Source organism: Neoarius graeffei, chromosome 12 (genome assembly GCF_027579695.1).
Source record: "Neoarius graeffei isolate fNeoGra1 chromosome 12, fNeoGra1.pri, whole genome shotgun sequence".
NCBI lineage: Eukaryota > Metazoa > Chordata > Actinopteri > Siluriformes > Ariidae > Neoarius > Neoarius graeffei.
The window spans coordinates 15654145-15676190 of NC_083580.1; the positions used below are offsets into that span (position 1 = coordinate 15654145).

Genomic DNA, 22046 nt, shown 5'->3' on the forward strand with positions numbered 1-22046 from the left:
ACGAGATAAAAACAATTGGCTGCACATCTTTTCTTGAGCCCTGTGATGACCTGGCGACTTGTCCAGGGTGTACCCCGCCTTTCGCCTGTAGTCAGCTGGGATAGGCTCCAGCTTGCCTGCGACCCTGTAGAAGGATAAAGCGGCTAGAGATAATGAGATGAGATCTTTTCTTGATGGAGGATTGAGCAAGCCTGCAGTATTAAAGAACAAATAAACATAGCCATAATGTATGATGGTGCTAATCCATTCAGTGTAATACATGCTCTCTCTCACATGTACCTGTTAGAACCCACGCTAAAGCCTACTCACAAGCTTGTTCTAGAACCCCAATTCCAAAAAAGTTGGGACACTGTGTAAAACATCAGTAAAATCAGAATGCGATAATTTTCAAATCATGGAAACCTTATATAGCATTGAAAATAGTACAAAGACAACATATCAAATGTTGAAACTGAAAAATTGTATTGTTTTTTTGAAAAATATATGCTCATTTTGAATTTGATGTCAGCAACACGTTTCAGAAAACTTGGGACAGGGACAACAAAAGACTGAAAAAGTTGTGTAATGCTAAAAAAAAAAAAAAATTTGGTTAATTGGCAACAGGTCAGTAAAATGATTGGGTATAAAAAGAGCATCCCAGAGAGGCGGAGTCTCTCAGAAGTAAAGATGGGGAGGGGTTCACCGTTCTGTAAAAGACTGCTTGGGCAAACAGTACAACAATTTAAGAAAAACGTTCCTCGATGTAAAATTGCAAAGAATTTGGGGATCACATCATCTATGGTACATAATATCATTAAAAGATTCAGAGAATCTGGAGAAATCTCTGTATGCAAGAGACAAGGCTGAAAACTGACAGTGGGTGCCTGTGATCTTCAGGCCCTCAGGCGACACTGCATTAAAAGCAGACACGTGTCTGTAGTGGAAATCACTGGATGAGCTCAGGAACACTTCAGAAAACCATCATCTGTGAAAACAGTTCATTTCTGCATCCACAAATGCAAGTTAAAACTAGATATAAACAATATCCAGAAACACTGCCACCTTCTCTGGGCCCGAGCTCTTTTACGATGGACTGAGGTAAAGTGGAAAATTGTCCCAAGGTCTGATGAATCGAAATCTGAAATTCTTTTTAGAAATCTTGGACATCATGTCCTCCAGGCCAAAAAGGAGAGGGATCATCTGGCTTGTTATCAGTGCACAGTTCAAAAGCCAGCGTCTGTGATGGTATGAGGGTGCATTTAATGTACGTGACACTGGGTAGCTTGCACATCTTGGAAGGCATCATGAATGCTGAATGATATATACATGTTTCAGAGCAATATGCTGCCATCCAGACAAAATATTTTTCAGGGAAGGCCTTCCTTCTTTCAGCGAGACAATGCCAAACTGCTTTCTGCACATATTAAAACTGCATGGTTCTGTAATAAGAGTCCGGGTGCTAAACTGGCCTGCCTGCAATCCAGACCTGTCTCCCATTTAAAACATTTGGCGCATTATGAAGCTCAAAATATGACAAAGGAGACCCGAACTGTTGAGCAACTGAAATTGTGTATCGTGCAAAAATGGGACAACATTTCTCTTTCAAAACTACAGCAATTGCTCTCCTCAGTTCCCAAACGTTTACAGAGTGTTGTTAAAGGCAGAGGTGATGCAACACAGTGGTAGACATGCACCTGTCCCAACTTTTTTGAAACATGTTGCTGACATCAAATTCAAAATGAGCATATATTTAAAAAAAAAAACAACAAAATTTCTCAGTTTCAACATGTGATCTGCTGTCTTTGTCTTATTTTCAAAGAAATATAGGGTTTCCATGATTTTGCAAATTATCACATTTTTGTTTTTGTTTACACAGTGTCCCAACTTTTTTGGAATTGGGGTTGTAGTAAACAGGTAGTTACAATAATTAATTAGTGCAAGAAAGAACAAAAGCAGGCGTTAAAATCTTAGCATCATGCGGACTAATATAAGGTCTAACTTCTAATGGGGGAAAAAGCTGAAAATGTTGTCAAGATGTGGTTTAAAGGACATATTCTGGACCAATGTCTTTTATTTTTTTTTTAATATGAAAGTATGTCCCTTTACACACTCATCTAGAAGGGTAATTTTGCACAAGGCCATCTGTCTACAGCAGAAAAAAATAAAATGCGTTTGGAAAAATCCTAAGGGAGTCCGGAGCCAGAATGGTGACGTTACCTGCGGAAGCGCCAGCAGGCTGGGCGAGCTTGCACAATTTCAGTGCACAGCCTGTGTAGACCAAGCGCTCCCATTTCTCTCTCATTGTCCGGTCTTTTGGAAAACGATGAGTACTAATCCCATCATGATTGGTGTTGCTACACCCTCCTACGATACGTGTTAACCATTTTAATAATTACGCGATAACGTTGAAGAAATTTGCAGAAAACCACCAGGTCGTTTTCTCATAAACAAGCAGCGCTGACGTAGGATTCAGAGGGAGGCGTCCCACAGATGACGTCACAAAAATCAATGTTTGCCGGGAAATCCAAATGCCAAGTTTTTTCAGAGGCGGACCAATTCACCTCAAATGGCTTGATTTCAACTGAATTTTTTGGCCCTTTTCCACTACCCTTTTTCAGCTCACTTCAGCTCGCTTCAGCTCACTTCAGCCCGACACGGCTCGCGTTTCGACTACCAAAAACCAGCACGACTCAGCTCGTTTCAGCTCTGCTTAGCCCCTAAAACTCGCACCGTTTTGGAGTGGGGCTGAAGCGAGCCAAAGCGAGCCGACTGAGGTTGGGGGCGTGAGCAGACACTCCCCTGTGCACTGATTGGTGAGGAGGAGTGTCCTCACATGCCCACACACGCCCCGCGAGCACGCTGGGACCTGTAAACACCGCAAACCCGGAAGAAGAATAATTACGAATTACGAGAATTTCTGAAGCCTTATGCGCCTCGCCTCATCTATACGCTCTTGCCAGTATCTGTCCGCGTTGTCGGTGACAACAAGCCACAGCACCAAGACCAGCAACACTAACGACTCCATGTCCTCCATGTTTATTGTTTACTATTCGGGTCGTGAGACTACCGCTGAAAAGATCACTGAATCAGTGACATACAGAGCATCGTGCACGAGTTCACGGAGCGCAAGGCTCGTCGTATGCCCTTCAAATAATGCGCGCAGTAGGCTATTGATGTTTTATTATGAGCCATGTACAGTATGTCGCCGAATGTTTTTTTTGTTTCTGAGTTACATGTTCGTTTGAAGGACTTAATGTACAAACTAACATAGTTGCACCCGGTAGTGTTGAAATTGGTAAACACAGTGCATTCAGTGAGGTTTGCACCGCCCTCCTTTTATTTCTGACTCTTCCTGTCAGCGTTGCAACCTCTGAGCGCTCATTCGTATGCCCTTCAAATAATGTGCGCAGTATAGGCTATTGATGTTTTATTATGAGCCATGTACAGTATCCTAATGTTTTTTGTTTCTGAGTTACATGTTCGTTTGAAGGACTTGATGTACTAAATAACATAGTTGCACCCGGTAGTGTTGAAATTGGTAAACACCGCAGTTGCGGACATTTTGTAGCCTAAAATGATGTTATGATAAGCTTTAATAAAGGGCCCGGTCATTTGCCCCGCCCCCGGCCCGGCTCTGACTTGTTCCGCCACTGTCACTGATGTCACTGTTTGCGCTGCTTAACGGCATCACATGACGTCCACCCACTTTCGCTAACTCCATCCAATGTGTCCACCCACTTCCAGCCAGCACGGTTCAGCGCGGTTGTAGTCGAAATGCAACTCCAACAGCCCCGCTCAGCCCGACTCAGCTCGACTCAGCTCGGCACGGCTCAGCCGCGTTTGTAGTGGAAAAGCGGCATTTCTGGTATTGCGCAAGATAAAAAAAAACTGCAGAGAATGCAGAATGTTACAGATATTTGACCAAAGTTTAATATAAAATAGGGGAATTACATTGATCTTGCTCCTGAATTTACCCGTGATATGCACTTTAAAGCTTTGATCAGAATAAGGAATTAAATTTATTTGATTTGTCACATAGTTTTTGTGACAGTGGAAAATTTTAGGCCGAAGTCCCAATTGATTTTCGACCCCTCTGGCATTGATTTTTACACCAGATGTCCTTCCTGACGCAACCCCTCCCCAATCTTTCTGGGCTTGGGACCAGCACTAAGCATGCAGTGATTTGTGCAACCCCAGTGGCTGAATATTTTACTTAATCTGTATGTCTTTGAACTCTGGGGGAAACTGGAGCGCCTGGAGGAAACCCACACAGACATGGGGAGAGAACATGCACACTCCACACAGAAAGGCCTCCGTCGGCTGTGGGGTTCGAACCTGAAACCTTCTTTTTGTGAGGCGACAGTGCTAACCACTGTGCCACTGTGCCGCCCTTTATTATACCCAGGAACTGTAGATACACAGGTTAAACCTGGAATAAGAAACCTAATTTTAAATTGTAAATATAATTATGAAATTCGTAAAGCAAGACAGTCTTTCTTCTCCAACATCAACAGGAATATGAACAATGCCCGTGTGCTATTTTCAACAGTAGAGAAGCTAACTAATCCCCCACCACAATTAGCACCTGAACTTCTCTCAGTTAATAAATGCAATGAGTTTGTATCCTTCTTCAAAGGTAAAATTAATAAAATACGGCAGAATATTGCTCATAATATATCTCAGTTGCAAATAATTGAAAAGCTGCAATCACCAGTGACACAGACAGATAACTTCAACACAATGTCAGAATTTTGTTTAATTGATTGAGACTCTTGAAAAAACTGTACAAAATCTCAGTTCCTCAACATCTGAACTGGACATTCTGCCCACCAACTTTTTTAAGTCTGTTCTTCATCTTATAATTACAGATGTGCTTCAAATCATAAATACATCCCTAGAGACTGGCATTGTTCCTGTGTCCCTGAAAAAAGCCGTTGTAAAGCCCCTACTTAAAAAGAATAATCTGGATGCTTCAGTATTAAACAACTACAGGCCAATATCAAATCTACCATTCATCGGGAAAATCCTGGAAAAAATTGTCTTCAATCAATTAACTGCCTTCTTGATATCAAACAGCTGTTTTGATAACTTTCAGTCAGGATTTCGTGCCAATCATAGCACTGAAACAGCGCTGATTAAAGTTATAAATGACATACGTCTTGATACTGATGCAGGCAAAACATCGGTCCTGGTGTTACTGGACCTCAGTGCAGCTTTTGATACTGTTGATCACAGCATACTGCTATATCGACTTGAACACTGGGTTGGGTTGACTGGTAAAGTTATCAACTGGTTAAAATCATACTTAAAAGATAGAAGCTTCTTTGTTACCATGGAAAATTGTACCTCAATATCAATGTCCTTGACCTGTGGTGTCCCCCAGGGGTCGATTCTTGGACCATTACTATTCAACCTTTATATGCTCCCACTTGGGCAAATTATCAAGAACAACTCAATTTTGTATCACTGCTATGCAGATGACACCCAAATTTATTTTGCTCTATCACCTAATGATGATTACCCCCCCCCTTGAATGTCTCTACCAGTGTATCGACCAAATCAACAACTGGATGTCACAAAATTTTCTTCAGCTGAACACAGATAAAACAGAAGTAATTCTATTTGGGGAAAAAAGATGAAAGACTCAGGATTACCACTATTCTTGACACAAAGGGGATTAAAACAAAAGATATGGTTAAAAATCTTGGTGTTTTCATTGACAGCGAGCTAAACTTTGACAGTCACATGAAAGCAATCACAAAAACGGCATTTTATCACCTAAAAAACATTTCCAAGCTAAGAGGACTTATGTCAAAAAATGATCTGGAAAAACTTATACATGCCTTCATCTCTAGTAGGGTTGATTACTGCAATGGCCTTTTCACAGGCCTGCCAAAAAAGACCATCAAACGACTTCAGCTGGTTCAAAATGCAGCGGCTAGGGTTCTCACACGAACAAAAAGAACAGAGCATATTACTCCAATTCTAAGGTCCCTTCACTGGCTTCCAGTAAGCTATAGAATTGACTTTAAAGCATTGCTGCTGGTGTACAAATCTCTAAATGGTACAGGGCCCAATTACCTCTCTGATATGTTGCAGCGGCCTAACCCAATCAGATCTACCAGATCGCAGCAGCAAAATTTACTGGTAAAACCTGTTGTTAAAACAAAGTGTGGTGAAGCAGCTTTTAGCTACTATGCAGTACAGCTATGGAACCAACTCCCAGAGGACATCAAAAATGCTCCTGCTGTTGGCAGCTTCAAATCTAGACTAAAGGCTTATGTATAAGTGTGAAATCTGTTTTCAGATGCTTTCTGCTAAATCAGTGGTTCTCAAACTTTTTATACTCTGTACTACCTGAGAAAATACTGAGCTCTCTGAGTACCACCATGATGACCAACATTATAATATAGCAGCATAGGCCTTCCCTATTAGCTTCAGCCACACAGGAGAGATGTTTATTCCTTATTATGGTTATTTATTGATCGCTGTTAACACCGAATCAGACATTTACAACTCTGTCCAACAATTCTCACATACTCCTACATACACAGCGCAATACACACTCAAATTGCAACCGAATGAAAATGGCACAGAGCCATACAGTACATATTCGACCTCTACAAAATTATGCTCCTAATCTGGCCCACAGATAACACAAACATCAAGTCTTTTTTTCTCAGCAGAAGATATGTGAAACATCAAACATCTCAGCACAAAAAAAGGGAAAAAAAAAGAATCCTGAAGACTTGCATTGCCACAAAAATGTAAAAGCCAGACATAATTTTTCACATTCTCACACGTAGCTACACATTTCTTTTTAAACGTTGTATTTATTATGCACTGTATGTTTCAGGGTTTTTTTTTTTTTTTTAGCTGAAAATGTTAATGCGAAAATATGACTTTCCCCCGCGTACCACCAGAGCGCGCTCGCGTACCACCGGTGGTACGCGTACCACAGTTTGAGAACCACTGTGCTAAATTATTAATATTGTCATCTCTACATGTTTTAAACTCTAAACTTTTACAGTCTCTGCATGTTTTAAACTTTACTTAACTTTTATTCTATTTTATTCTGCTGGTTTTTTTTTTACTGAACTTTTACTTCATTTTATTATTTTATTTCTACTATTGTTTAATTCTTATTATTTTTCTTCCCCATTTATTTTATGTAATTTTATTTTCTATTGTTTACTGTTTTGGTTTTACTTCTGTAAAGCACATTGAACTGCCACTGTGTATGAAATGTGCTATATAAATAAACTTGCCTTGCCTTGCCTAATTTTCTAAACAAAACCAAAGTGGGCTGAATATGGATCCTTGTGGAACACCATACAGAATTATTTTTTAAAGAAATATAATTCCCAATAAAACCCTGACAATCCATCACACTTTTTCTTTCCCAGTCTGTCTAGAAGCTGAAAGATCTAACAGTGCAAGATCAGATGCATTGTTCTGTTCATCACTGAGTGTGAAATCATTAACTACTTTCAGCAGCACGGTTTCTTGAATCCTGAATGGGGGGGGGAGAAGCTATTACTGTGGTGGGATTCGGTAACCTCCTTAAGTATCACTTTCTGTACAATTTGACTTAAAAAGTGTACATTGGAAAATGGTTGCTCATATTTTAAGCGCAGTTTTCTAGATCTGGTACCTGTTTCTTCAGAACATGGTGAGAGTAGCAAAGAAAGATTTGAAACGCAATGCTGGGACTGGGTCTAGAGGGCGAGTGGTGGACTTTAGTGGAGTCTAGTGGAGCTAAAATTAATTTAATTAAATGCTAAAATTATTACGTGGGTGGCAGATCATCAAATCAGGCAGAGCACCAGTCAGAGGCTGGATACGTGATCTAATGTTGCTAATTGTTGCTTTTGAAATTTTGCACGTTTTGAGACGGATCCTTCTGGAAAGGGATGGTCGAACCATCTATAGTTGCAAAGGTTGTTAAAATTGCTACTTTTATTATCACGAGACTGTAGTTTTAAATGATATGGCAAGTGCTGTGTAATTAAGCTGTCATTTGGCTCTGTAATTATTCATTTAGTCATCTCTCATTTGTTACTTTTTTACCTGTAGTGTTGTGTTCTCCAGTCCAGTGCAGTTCTATTGTAATCCGACATGTAATATATTTCCACTGTAATTATGCAGCAAACCTCCACAGCGTGCTCGGTGTAATAACTATAATGATTGTAGCACTGTGTAATTTTCTTCAGTTAAAGAGGGCAATATGAAGTGATCTGAAAATGGAGATCTCCGCTGCCTTTGCTGTTTTTTTTTAAATACATCACTTTCGGTAGAATTTTCTTTTATTCATTCATTCACCTCCAGCAGGTGTTTGATCCTGTTCAGGGTTACAGTGAATCCAGAGTCTAATACAGGAATATTACCCACAAGGCAGGAGTACACCACTCCAGCCCATCTAGGAAATTTAGAGTTTGTCAGTCCATCGACTGCAACGTTATCGGAAAATGGGAAAGTAGATGGAGAGAACATGTGAAACTCTGAACTGCTAACCCAAGCTCAGGATTGAGCTCCAGACTCCGGAGCAGTGAAAGGTGGTATCACTGTGCTGCCTGAATGTAGGCGTGTGTGTGTACTGCGTAAAAGTCTTAGGCACATGCAGTGAAATGCTGTCGAGCAGGGGCTCTTGATCTTTTTTACTTTGAGGTTCACTTGTAATGAATCGGAGCCCATCAGGGGCGCCGCCAGAAGTTTTGGGCCCCATGAAAGATTAGAATTTTGGGCCCCCCAACTTTGCCCACCCTCGTCACAATTGCGCTATTGTCATTATTTGACTTTTGATAGCCCATGGACCTTGAGTTTGTGATTTTATTACATTTTATGTATTAACCTACCAGGGACAAGATGAAAACTGGTCAGTGACTAATTCTGGTGCATTTACAATCACAAATGAAAATTCAAGATTTTGCCACATGCTTTCTTGTGCTAGGACAATTGGTAGTGAAATGTGTGATGTGACTGCTAATAAATCATCGAAAAAGTTTTCTACCCAGCATCAAAATACCTATGGAAATCCCATGGATTGTTGTGTTAGTGTCCGTTATTAGCAACACTTTAATCTAGCAAACTGTATATGGCGCTCGCTCATTAAAAACTTCAATCCTAAAGCATTTATGGGTTGTATTGCTGCTTACCTCCTTCTCCAAAGGGGGGTTCAGTGGTTTGGTAGGGCGGAGGCCCCCCTGAGGCTGAATCTGTGCATATTTAGGGCACCCCATTAGTTATGAAACTGGTTATTAGCACTAGTTATTAGCACCAGCATAATGTAATATTTCATCTTGTTTATCACACAAGTCAGTTCAGTTATTAAAATGGAAAAACTGTCACTGTACAAACTGTAAAAGTGTTCTCTTGATAGGCTAATCCAACCACGTTCATACTGTTCATTTACCATTCGCTAATATTTTGAACACACGTGAGCGATAGCTACCTTTCTTTGGGAAAAACTGAGTGACCAGTTGCCTGCCTCTCCGGTCCCTCTCAGCTTTCAGCTGCCTTTCTTTACGTTTTTGACAGCCACTCTTCATATTTAGCGATCATAGACTGTACGCACTCCACGGCTGGCTGGCTGGCTGCTGCACCGCGACACAGCAGCAAGTAGCGTTGCACTGATCAGCACACAGATTTAACGCATCGCGCTTCTACCAGAACTGGACCGTACCATTTTGTAAAAGGGGGAGGGTTAAATGACAATATGTTGAAGAACTCAAGAAATAGACAACCTTGTTCAATTAGCTCATTTTACCAGATGGAATATTGCATTGTTGTTATTTCAAAAGTCTTATTAAAATCATTAAAAGCATATTATCAGCCCCTTAAAGGGCCCCATGGCAGTGCTGGACCCCTAGGCAAGGCAAGTTTATTTATATAGCACATTTCATACACAATGGCAGTTCAATGTGCTTTACAGAAGCAAAAGCAAAAACAGTAAACAATAGAGAAATAAAATTACATAAAATAATTTTATTTTTAATCTAAAACAATTAATTAAAAGAATTAAAAGAAAATAATAAGAATTAAACAATAGTAGAAATAAAATAATAAAATGCCAAAAAGAAAAAAGGAGAAAAAGAAACCAGCGGAATAAAATAGAATAAAATTAAAGTAAATTTAAAACATACAGAGAAAGTAAAGATTATAAAAAATGTAAAAAATATTAATTATTTAACAGAAAGCATCTGAGAACAGCTTGGTCTTTAACCTAGATTTGAAGCTGCCAACAGCAGGAGCATTTTTAATGTCCTCTGGCAGTTGGTTCCATAGATGTACTGCATAGTAGCTAAAAGCTGCTTCACCACACTTTGTTTTAACAACTGGTTTTAATAGTAAATTTTTCTGTTGCGATCTGGTAGATCTGATCGGGTTAGGCCGCTGCAACATATCAGAGAGGTAATTGGGCCCTGTGCCATTTAGAGATTTATACACCAGCAGCAATGCTTTAAAGTCAATTCTGTAGCTTACTGGAAGCCAGTGAAGGGACCTTAGAATTGGGGTAATGTGCTCTGTTCTTTTTGTTCGTGTGAGAACCCTCGCCGCTGCATTTTGAACCAGCTGAAGTCGTTTAATGGTCTTTTTTGGCAGGCCTGTGAAAAGGCCATTGCAGTAATCAACCCTACTAGAGATGAAGGCATGTATTAGTTTTTCCAGATCATTTTTTGACATAAGTCCTCTTAGTTTGGAAATGTTTTTTAGGTGATAAAATGCCGTTTTAGTGATTGCTTTCATGTGACTGTCAAAGTTAGGCTCGCTGTCAATGAAAACACCAAGATTTTTAACCATTTCTTTAGTTTTAATCCCTTTTGTGTCAAGAATAGTGGTAATCCTGAGTCTTTCATCTTTTTTTCCAAATAGAATTACTTCTGTTTTATCTGTGTTCAACTGGAGAAAATTTTGTGACATCCAGCTATTGATTTGATCGATGCACTGGTAGAGACATTCAAGGGGGGCATAGTCATTTGGTGATAGAGCAAAATAAATTTGGGTATCATCTGCATAGCAGTGATACAAAATTGAATTTTTATTGATAATTTGCCCAAGTGGGAGCATATAAAGGTTGAAAAGTAATGGTCCAAGAATCGACCCCTGGGGGACACCACAGGTCAAGGGCATTGACGTTGAGGAACAATTTCCCAGGGTAACAAAGAAGCTTCTATCTTTTAAGTATGATTTTAACCAATTGATAACTTTACCAGTCAACCCAACCCAGTGTTCAAGTCGATATAGCAGTATGTTGTGATCAGTATCAAAAGCTGCACTGAGGTCCAGTAATACCAGGACCGATGTTCTGCCTGCATCAGTATTAAGACGTATGTCATTTATAACTTTAATCAGCGCTGTTTCAGTGCTATGATTGGCACGAAATCCTGACTGAAAATTATCAAAACGGCTGTTTGATATCAAGAAGGCAGTTAATTGATTGAAGACAATTTTTTCCAGGATTTTCCCGATGAATGGTAGATTTGATATTGGCCTGTAGTTATTTAACACTGAAGGATCCAGATTATTTTTTTAAGAAGGGGCTTTACAACAGCTTTTTTTAGGGACACAGGAACAACGCCAGTCTCCAAGGATGTATTTATAATTTGAAGCACATCTGTAATTATAAGATGAAGAACAGACTTAAAAAAGTTGGTGGGCAGAATGTCCAGTTCAGATGTTGAAGAACTGAGATTTTGTACAGTTTTTTCAAGAGTCTCATAATCAATTAAACAAAATTCTGACATTGTGTTAAAGTTATCTATCTGTGTCATTGGTGATTGCAGTTTTTCAATTTTTTGCAACTGAGATATATTATGAGAAATATTCTGCCTTATTTTATCAATTTTACCTTTGAAAAAAGATGCAAACTCATTGCATTTATTAACTGATAGAAGTTCAGGTGCTAATTGTGGTGGGGCATTAGTTAGAATTGTTCTAGCCTTCCCCCCCTGGCGGTGTCCATGGAGCCCATTAAAAAAGATCCCCAATTATTTTGGCTCATCTGTTCTTTTAGAACCTAATAATCTATTATAAAGTGTCTTAATGGGATGCGACATCACTCCCTGTTACAGACGTGAGCCCAGGAATTAAATAAATGCAATAAAAACAAACTGTTTTTAATTGTAGGTATTGTATTTAAAACTGTATGGATGAGCCAGAAGCGAACATAAACCCATGCATGCAGGACATTCTCAGTCAAAAAGGATTAATGATCCAAAAGCGGAGTCTGGTCAATTAACACAAGAATTGTGCTGATTGCCGTGTTTGTGTTCAGCAAACAAGCAAGTTATTAAAACCAAGAAGTACACTCAAAAGAAGTGGATATACGTAGAAACCACTCAATGGGATTAGATCCTTACACATTAACAACGAAGGATTTTTCCTACGAGTTGGAAAATCATCCATCTGTTGATTTCCCTGACATCTCAAACATTTTTTTTTTTCGCCGGAGGTTCCATTTTTCTTATATATCATCCATGAAATGAATGCGTTCAGCCAATCAGGGTGCAGGTTGTGGAAATGTAATCCCACTGCTGTAGGCTTGGTGGAGTCTCGCATTCAGTTTGGCCGCATCTGAGTACACGTACTGTACTTCTGTACTATTAGTACACAAAAAGCAGTATGAAAGGCGTCCAAATACTCAGTAAGCATTTAAATAGTATCTTTGTTTCTCAAAACCTAGCGCTGTTTGAAAAGGGAAACACAAATTATAAAAATAATGACTTTAACATCATTATTTTGGGGGGGAAAAAACATAGGAGAGGAGCTTGCCAATGAAAACGGTGTGTGTATAGTTTGTTCCCTAGAAATGCGTTCACTTTATCGCTGAATCTGGGCTAAGGATTCTGTGATTTTTTTTTTTCCCTCCCTCCCTAAAAAAAAAAGGGGGGCCCCTGGCTGCAAAAAAGTTTGGCATCCCCAGTATTAGAGGACAAGATGAGCTGTTCCTTTTGCTTTTCTTTTTGGCTTCCCTCTTCTCATCTCATCTCATTATCTGTAGCCGCTTTATCCTTCTACAGGGTCGCAGGCAAGCTGGAGCCTATCCCAGCCGACCACGGCCGAAAGGCGGGGTACACCCCAGACAAGTCGCCAGGTCATCACAGGGCTGACACATAGACACAGACAACCACCCACACTCACATTCACACCTACGGTCAATTTAGAGTCACCAGTTAACCTAACCTGCATGTCTTTGGACTGTGGGGGAAACCGGAGCACCCGGAGGAAACCCACGCGGACACGGGGAGAACATGCAAACTCCACACAGAAAGGCCCTCGCCGGCCACGGGGCTCGAACCCAGGACCTTCTTGCTGTGAGGCGACAGCGCTAACCACTACACCACCGTGCCGCCCTGCTTCCCTCTTTTCAAGGCATATTTATACCAACTACGGAAGGAATAAATAATAAAAGACTTAAATATGATACACAATTAAATGATGCACAATTTTAAGTTGAATAAACAAACAAACAATCTGTGTTTGAATCATAATTCTAGGCAAGTTAGAATTTGCATGTTACACATTTTATTGCTAATCACACATGCAGTCCATGTCCAAACTACACTCGCTCAAATACGGCTCTGTTTATGGAGCTCGGCCTGCTGTGCTGCAGGATTTCCCAGTGAAGTGTAACGATATAAATCAACATGAGAGTCAGCCGGAACGATTTTAGTCCCTGTAAATGAGGAAGCTGTACACTGCTAATCAGAGCTCAGGTTTAGTCTCTGCAGCACAACAGCAGGTTATGTGATGTGAACCGCAGAGAGACGTCAGTCAAGGCCTTTGATTTATAGTTTAATTATTATTAAAAAGGCCATCGGACATCAGGGGTAAAGGAGCAGGTGAGTGTGTGTTTTAATCTATAGGGGCCATGTGGACATTCCTTTGTAATTTGTCTCTCTGAAGGCGAATACATTTGGACCTTTAACATTAACAAAAGTCCCAGGATTAAAATTAGACACTACATTGTTTATCTAAATCTGAGATTCAGTATGAATCGGTGCTGTATTTTTGTCTGAAGATATTTTGTCAACATTCGTCACCTTTAATTTTGATTTGTAATCGAGTTTTGTTTGTCGATCATTCACTCATCTGGCCATAAAGCCCCGTCTACACGATCATACATTTGTCCAAAACATTATCATACAAGTCTACTGTATGTGTCAGTCCTGTGATGACCTGGCGACTTGTCCAGGGTGTACCCCGCCTTTCACCCGTAGTCAGCTGAGATAGGCTCCAGCTTGCCTGCGACCCTGTAGAACAGGATAAAGTGGCTAGAGATGATGAGATGAGATGAGATTATGATACAAATGTATGATGATGTTCAAGTTTGTATGATCATGTTGTGGATTTCTGTCCACACGATCATGCATTTTGTATGTCACATGACAGGCAGTGTAGATCACATGACCCGAATTAACAATCTGATTGGTGGATGACCCAAAATGTTGTAAGATGATGTGAACATTTGTTGGAAAGTAGAAACACGATTCTAAAAATCTGAACATCATACAACGTCATACAAGTATGACGTTGTTCAAGTTTGTTGGGAAAACCGTCCACACGATTATACATTTGTCCATGAACATCATCGTACATTTGTATGACGATGTCCATGGACAAATGTATGATCGTGTAGATGGGGCTTAAGGCCGCTGAGTTGTTGCCATGGTGTGGTGTCCGTTGTCCATTATTCAGTTAAATCGTATCTCCTCCGTTAGTTCTCCACAGATTTCTGTTCTGATTGTTTTGTGTGAAAGAACTCATCACTCCGCACAAAACTTGATGGTTGTTTTGGTAAGTTTTTTTGCTAACGAGTTAATAATTAGGCCAAATTAACACATTTTCCAGGCCTCTCACTAGAATTTTATCTCCTCTCTCATTTCTCATCCGATTTAAGTTCTGATCGACATTTTGGGTCGATCTTCCCTCAGGGAACAAAACTTGGCCATTTGTTTATGGGTTTTCTTGTTGTAAACAATTTGTTTCCAACTTTTTCAGTTAAATCATGTCTCCTTCCTCTCTCAGTTCTCAATGGATTTCAGTTCTGAGTGTTTTATTTGAAAGAACTAGACCTTCTGCACAAAACTTGCTCATTGTATTGTCAATGTTTTGCGAACAAATTAGTACTTGGGTCGACTTAACAAATTTTCTTCTGACTAGAATTGTATCTCCTCTCTCACTTATCATGCAAATTCAGTTCTAGTCGATGTTTTGGGTCGATCTTCCCTTGAGGAACAAAATTTCGTCCTTTTGTTGATTTTTCTGTTGTAAACAATTTGTCGTGGAGGTTGGTCCTCTCTCACATTGCAGAGATGCCTACTAGTACGGATTGGCCGTATTTTGTACGGAAAAGTTACGTAAATACGATGTTACGGCAAACGGTGTTATTCTGTACGGAATTATTATAAAGTCTTAAAAAATTCCAGTGAGTTGTTTTTAAATGTCCAAGCGACTTTTTCAATCCATGCGCGATTCACGGCTATTTATTTTTACGACAACCACACATGCTGTGCGCGACATGCACAGATACCGCACGTTTTGTTCGCGCTATTTTCGCTCGACATCACACACACACGGTGCTGCTTCTCAATAGTGGAAATGAAACGCTCAGTATCGGGACAAGTGAAACACAGGTCTCAGGTGTTCCTCCCACGATATATGGTAGAATGACCGTGCATTACACCCAGTCAAAAGGGCAATGGATACGCGCACTGCAAACTGTGTAGAACTGACATTAACATCACTCATGGTGGTCGCGATGACTGCAGGCGGTATGTCAACTCCAAAAAACATATGGAATATGCTGAAATAGCGAGTCAGGCGGAAAGTAAATCTGGGGGTATCCAGCAGTTTTTTACGAAATCTGTGGATGAAAAGACGCGGAACGTGACACGTGCTGAAGCGGTGATGGTTGACCTATGCTTGGAGTTGAACTTGCCAATTAGTGCCATGAAATGTGAGTTAAACTTATTCAGTTTCTTTTTACATGTCTGATTTTTATTCACTGAAATATCAAAACACCGGCTGTACTTCTTTAATTCCAAGTCTTTTCAGTGTTGCAAGTACAAATGTACATGTAGTATGATCAAAAACAGAATTTTATGATTAGTGTTGTTGGGATTGTGGCAAAAAATGGATCATTCCACTGTTTTAAATACAATTATAAATGCCATTTTATTCAATGTCTCTTCTGAAGCATTATGCTGAAGTATTTATATATTGGGACATTAAGATAACGTCGGACTCTCTTTGGCATGAAATAAGAAATTTTTTAAAAATTTTATTAGAATCCGTTAACAGGTAGAACATTTTGCCAGGCAATATAATATAATACTTTTGAGGAGTTACATTCAATACCAATGATTGGTAGTCAACCGTAATGTCTGCGAACAGGGAATTTAGAAAAATGTGAGAAATTGTATGCTCTAGAAATTTGTTGAGTAGAAATTCAACTGAGATGGCTGCTCGTGTTTTGTTTATTCAGTTCACACAAAACAGTACTTTTTTATAATTTAAATGTTAAACATATTGGTATATACACCTCTTTATAATGGAAATGCGCATAAATTAATGTTACTGAAAGTCATTCCAAAATACTGAAAAATGTTTTCAAGAATACTGAAATTCAAAATTTTGGGGTAGGCATCTCTGATATTGTCACATTTCAGTTCTGTTTGATGTTTTGGTAGACGTGGTGGTTTTGATGGCAGGCCAGATGAGCTGCTACGTTCTGGTTTTTATCTGTAGGGATTTGTCACTTATCTTTGTCTCGTTGCAACACCGACAAAGCTGCAAACATTCGGGCTTTGTTAAAATCCCATTCTACGGCATTTACTGTTCCTTTTGTCGCCTCCAGCATCCCGTACTTTGAGACGAGCGCAGCGACGGGCGCAGCAGTAGATAAAGCCGTGGTCACTCTGCTCGACCTGGTCATGAAGAGGATGGAGCAGTGTGTGGAAAAGCCGGATAAGTTCGAGGCACCTCAAACAGACAGCACCAGCAAACTGAGCGCCGTGCCAACAGCAGAGAAAAAATGCGCCTGTTAGAAGTTGCCTTATTGCGCCCTCCTGTGCACGGATGCTGGAGTTCCAGCTCGGTCCTGTACGTACGTATGTACTCAGTGTGGTGATGAAAGCAGGGCGCTGGATCGGTTTGTAAATGCATTTCAAATGTCTCAACACTTCTTTCTCGTTTGTAGTACATCTAGTGCACCTTGAAGAAAAAAAAAAATCTGGTTAATAAGCTGTTGGTCTTTTTCCACCTCATGATTGGTCATTAAACACCCATTTAAGCAATGATTCATCATCACAATATTTATTTCTTTATAAAATCTTGGACGGTTATGAGGTTGTTGTTTTTTTTTAAATGCTCAGTTTTAAATGCTTGCATTAAAGCATGAATACAGTTAATGTATGACTGAATGTATGGATTTAGTTCTCCAGTCCAGTGTGAAATGAATACTTTCTGCCCTTTAATTAGTTTTATCGAGAGAAATATTTAAGCGAACGTATTTAAAGGAACAGTCCGCCGTACTTCCATAATGAAATATGCTCTTATCTGAATTGAGACGAGCTGCTCCGTACCTCTCCGAGCTTTGCGCGACCTCCCAGTCAGTCAGACGCAGTCAGACGCGCTGTCACTCCTGTTAGCAATGTAGCTAGGCTCAGCATGGCCAATGGTATTTTTTGGGGCTGTAGTTAGATGCGACCAAACTCTTCCGCGTTTTTCCTGTTTACATAGGTTTATATGACCAGTGATATGAAACAAGTTCAGTTACACAAATTGAAACGTAGCGATTTTCTATGCTATGGAAAGTCCGCACTATAATGACAGGCGTACTAACACCTTCGGCAGCGCATTGATACGGAGCTCAGATATCAATGCGCTGCCGAAGCGCGCAGAAGGTGTTAGTACGCCTGTCATTATAGTGCGGACTTTCCATAGCATAGAAAATCGCCACGTTTCAATTTGTGTAACTGAACTTGTTTCATATCACTGGTCATATAAACCTATGTAAACAGGAAAAACGCGGAAGGGTTTGGTCGCATCTAACTACAGCCCCAAAAAATACCGTTGGCCATGCTGAGCCTAGCTACATTGCTAACAGGAGTGACAGCGCGTCTGACTGCGTCTGACTGACTGGGAGGTCGCGCAAAGCTCGGAGAGGTACGGAGCAGCTCGTCTCAATTCAGATAAGAGCATATTTCATTATGGAAGTACGGTGGACTGTTCCTTTAAGACAGAATATCTATGAAGATTTTAAATATATAGTTTAGATTCTACACTTACTGTATTGTCCATTTTTACGAAAATGTACTCTTTTTTTTTTTTCTTTTTTCTTTTCCCCCCCCACCTGACTAGATTTCTAATCATTTACATTAGCAGTTTCAGGTTTAATGGTTCACGACGGCTGCTGCGTTTTATTCTGCCCTGCTGATGTAGCGTTGTCATGGAAATCCTTATTTTTAGTATTTGTCTAAACACTGTACGTTGAGGAAAAGGAACAGATCAGGTTTGGTTCAAAAACACTGCACGGCATTCTTTAGCTGTTAAAGGAATGTTTTGCTCAACATATAATAGCACGTCAAGTATTAATGTTTTTGGGCAAAATAGTCCTTCTCTTTTCATTTTCAATCTTTGATTTAATTTGTTTCCAACACAGTAATTTCTCATAAATGTTTGAAAAGTATTAGTTACTGTAATTTCACTCCGTTAATATTCATTCCCAATTCAGTTTCCTATTTTAGTTCGAGTTGTGATCTAAAAACCTTGAGTGTTTTTGGAAGTAGATTGATTTTCATAGAAAATCTCAGTATTGATCATTATTAGAACATACCAGTGATGATAGTAAGTAATATTAAATTATCTGCATTCGCTCACTTTGCGCTCCACATTCAGCCCTTCACAGCGAGTCTGGGGTCAGAGCCGAAGCTCCAGCTGTGGTCTTTCTCCCAAACATCAGTTATTTCAGAACTTCGTTTTGCTTCCATGATGCGAAAGTGTTTTAGACTCTGTGTGTTGTATAGGTTTGTGTATTCCGTGTAGCTCAAAAACATAATTGACTTCTCACATGCTGTTTGTGTACCAAAAGCACTTTTTATACTGTATTAATTAGTGGACTACAGATTGCCTTTGACCAGCGATATGTGCAGATTCATTATCATGTGTCAAATATATATAGAACACAACGGTTTCTTTGAAATGGAGGGTCATAGCAAAAAAAAAGTATTGTACACAACTAGTTACATTTGGTTCTGTTTAAAGACCCTACTCCTGAATGTACACAACATACAGTGCCCTCCACAATTATTGGCACCCCTTGTGAAGATTAGGAAGAAGGGTTGGAGAAAATCCACCTTTTGGTGAAGTTGCTTCATCTCACGCTGGGACATGAAAAATCCAGCCTTTGATTTAAATAAATTTCTGGTGTTCACTTATTTACACATATAATATGGGGGGGTATAGCTATCACTCTGTCCGTCTGTAAACATTTTAGTTTCCGGAGCATACACTACCGTTCAAAAGTTTGGGGTCACTTTGAAATTTCTTTAGTTTAAAGTGATCTTCATTGAAAAGAACAGTGCTTTTCTTTCAAAAATAATCAGAAATCCACTCTATACATTGCTAATGTGGTAAATGACTATTCTAGCTGCAAATGTCTGGTTTTTGGTGCAATATCTCCATAGGTGTATAGAGGCCCATTTCCAGCAACTATCACTCCAGTGTTCTAATGGTACAATGTGTTTGCTCATTGCCTCAGAAGGCTAATGGATGATTAGAAAACCCTTGTACAATCATGTTAGCACAGCTGAAAACAGTTGAGCTCTTTAGGGAAGCTATAAAACTGACCTTCCTTTGAGCAGATTGAGTTTCTGGAGCATCACATTTGTGGGGTCGATTAAATGCTCAAAATGGCCAGAAAAATGTCTTGACTATATTTTCTATTCATTTTACAACTTATGGTGGTAAATAAAAGTGTGACTTTTCATGGAAAACACAAAATTGTCTGGGTGACCCCAAACTTTTGAACGGTAGTGTAACTCCAACTATTCGGAATTTTTTCACTAAACCAGACAGTTATGTTAAGTGACCAGAGGATTTGTGCCTTTTGGGCCACCAGTTCAACTTAGGAAAATTTGGCGTGGGGTTTCATGTAGGGGCCGGGGTGTGTGTGTGGATGTGATCTCCTGATGACACTCGTTTATTATTGCCCTAACAGTAGAAACAGACATTTTCAGGTGAGTAAAGTGTGGAACACGCTTCCAAGTAGGTTGAGAAAGGAAGCATCATTCCCTAAATTCAAGAAGAGTCTTCGACTTAATTTGTGTAGTTAGTTTGGATATATGTGTATTCATAGCCTATAGTTTTTGTTCACATATTTATATACCTTTTTTAGGTGTTTCTATATGTTATTACAGGCCTCTATTTAAACTAGCCTTAGCTGAATTGGACCGCCTGTTCAATAAATAAGTAACTATAAGCATTCCCTGACTTACGAAGGTCAGCACACGTCTCCCTCATTTGGTTTGTGTTTTCGCTTATCGTTCCCATGTTGATGGATGACTAAGGGAATTTGGGCTCTGTGTCACCTCATATTTGTTCCCCAGTTAATCAGGAAGTCATGGATTACAGCTTGAAAGTTCCTATACGCTCCAGTCAACTCAGAAATGCTGTACAATTTAAATGGGAAACATTTCTTCAGTTACATTGTGTTCACTATAATTTCCAGGGGTGTCAGTAATAGTGGCACATGTGTTTTTGATGAAAATAATTATTTCTTGAGGAGGGATTTTTTTTTTTCTTTCTGAATGTTTGTTTCAGTTAAAGGTTGCATTTTTCTCATTTTTTTCCCCCCAACCCTTTTTACTAATATTTACGAGGGGTGCCAATAATTGTGGAGGACACTGTATCTATTCAGTTTTGATACATGTGGTACTTAGAGATGTTTTTTAAATTGGTATATTCACGTCATAGTGTCTACATGAGATCACATTAAATAATTCTTTAAGAACACTGTCGAGAGTCAGTGAGAATTTCAAATAGCGTGCGGTTTAGTTCATAACATTACTGTGTTTTAGTATTTAACGAGTAGCCTGTTAGTTAATTGCTAGCACACTGAACTAAAGCCCATCTGAGGGCACAGGGAAGGTACGCAAGTGTAACTTCTCTCAATGTTGCACCTAACATGGCTAATCTACGGTTTATTACATAACATTCAAGTAATTTTGTAATCACTGACCACAGTTCATTCTAAGGGTTAACATTACCCAGTGCATTATGGGTAACACTCACATTTTATTAGGCGCTGAGATCTACACTGTATAAATGGCGATGAAAAGTCTTGTTGAAATGGCTTCTATGCACTTTTTATGATTGGGACGTTTCCTAAAGTGACTGACTGCGCTCTAGTAAGTGCACTAACTAGAACTTACACTTTGCTCATGAATTTTTCCTGAACCAATAAAATGAGCTAAATTGTGGTATTTCAAAGTTTTTTGAAACTCTACAAGACCGAGGTAATTGGGGGGGGTTTAAGCAGATTCATTTTTGAATGGCTGGAGCTTATTTCAAATAGTTTCAAAATTGGTGTAAAAAACAGAGGAAAATCTGCTTTGTGTGGACAGTATAAGAAATTAAAAACTCGTGGATTTCCTAGACCACAATAATGAGTATTTTACCATTTTTGGATTTTAATTTTTAATTACTGGTCTAACATATAATTCCACTTAACGAACACAGATATAAGTGGACCTGAATTACTCCTCACTTAGAAATTCAACGAAATGACCAGATAATGTTGTGTGACTCAATCACACAACATTAAAGTACACTAGCAACACTTTAACATAAGCACAGCTTCAAATGATGTTATCTTTTTACCGTGATCAGTGCCAAAACAAACTTTTTATATATATTCATTTATTGAACTCTTTCTGGCAAGTGTACAGAAATGTTTTTTCCCTTATGAACCTGTCCAGTGTCACTATTTAGTTTTGCCATCTACAACCCCGATTCCAAAAAAGTTGGGACAAAGTACAAATTGTAAATAAAAACGGAATGCAATG

The 22046-nt window shown here is 39.4% G+C and overlaps 1 protein-coding gene across 6 annotated transcripts in view; it reads left to right on the forward strand.

Annotated features, from left to right (window-relative positions):
* The window catches only part of rab27b (RAB27B, member RAS oncogene family), a 174643-nt gene extending 157364 nt beyond the window's left edge, over positions 1–17279 (forward strand). For all 6 annotated transcript variants that reach the window (XM_060934997.1, XM_060934995.1, XM_060934999.1 and 3 more), the window contains one exon: positions 16838–17279. In XM_060934997.1, coding sequence (XP_060790980.1) covers positions 16838–17027 — 190 coding nt within the window. In that variant the 3' untranslated portion in view covers positions 17028–17279. The remainder of the gene's footprint in view (positions 1–16837) is intronic.
* Positions 17280–22046: the final 4767 nt, after the last annotated feature.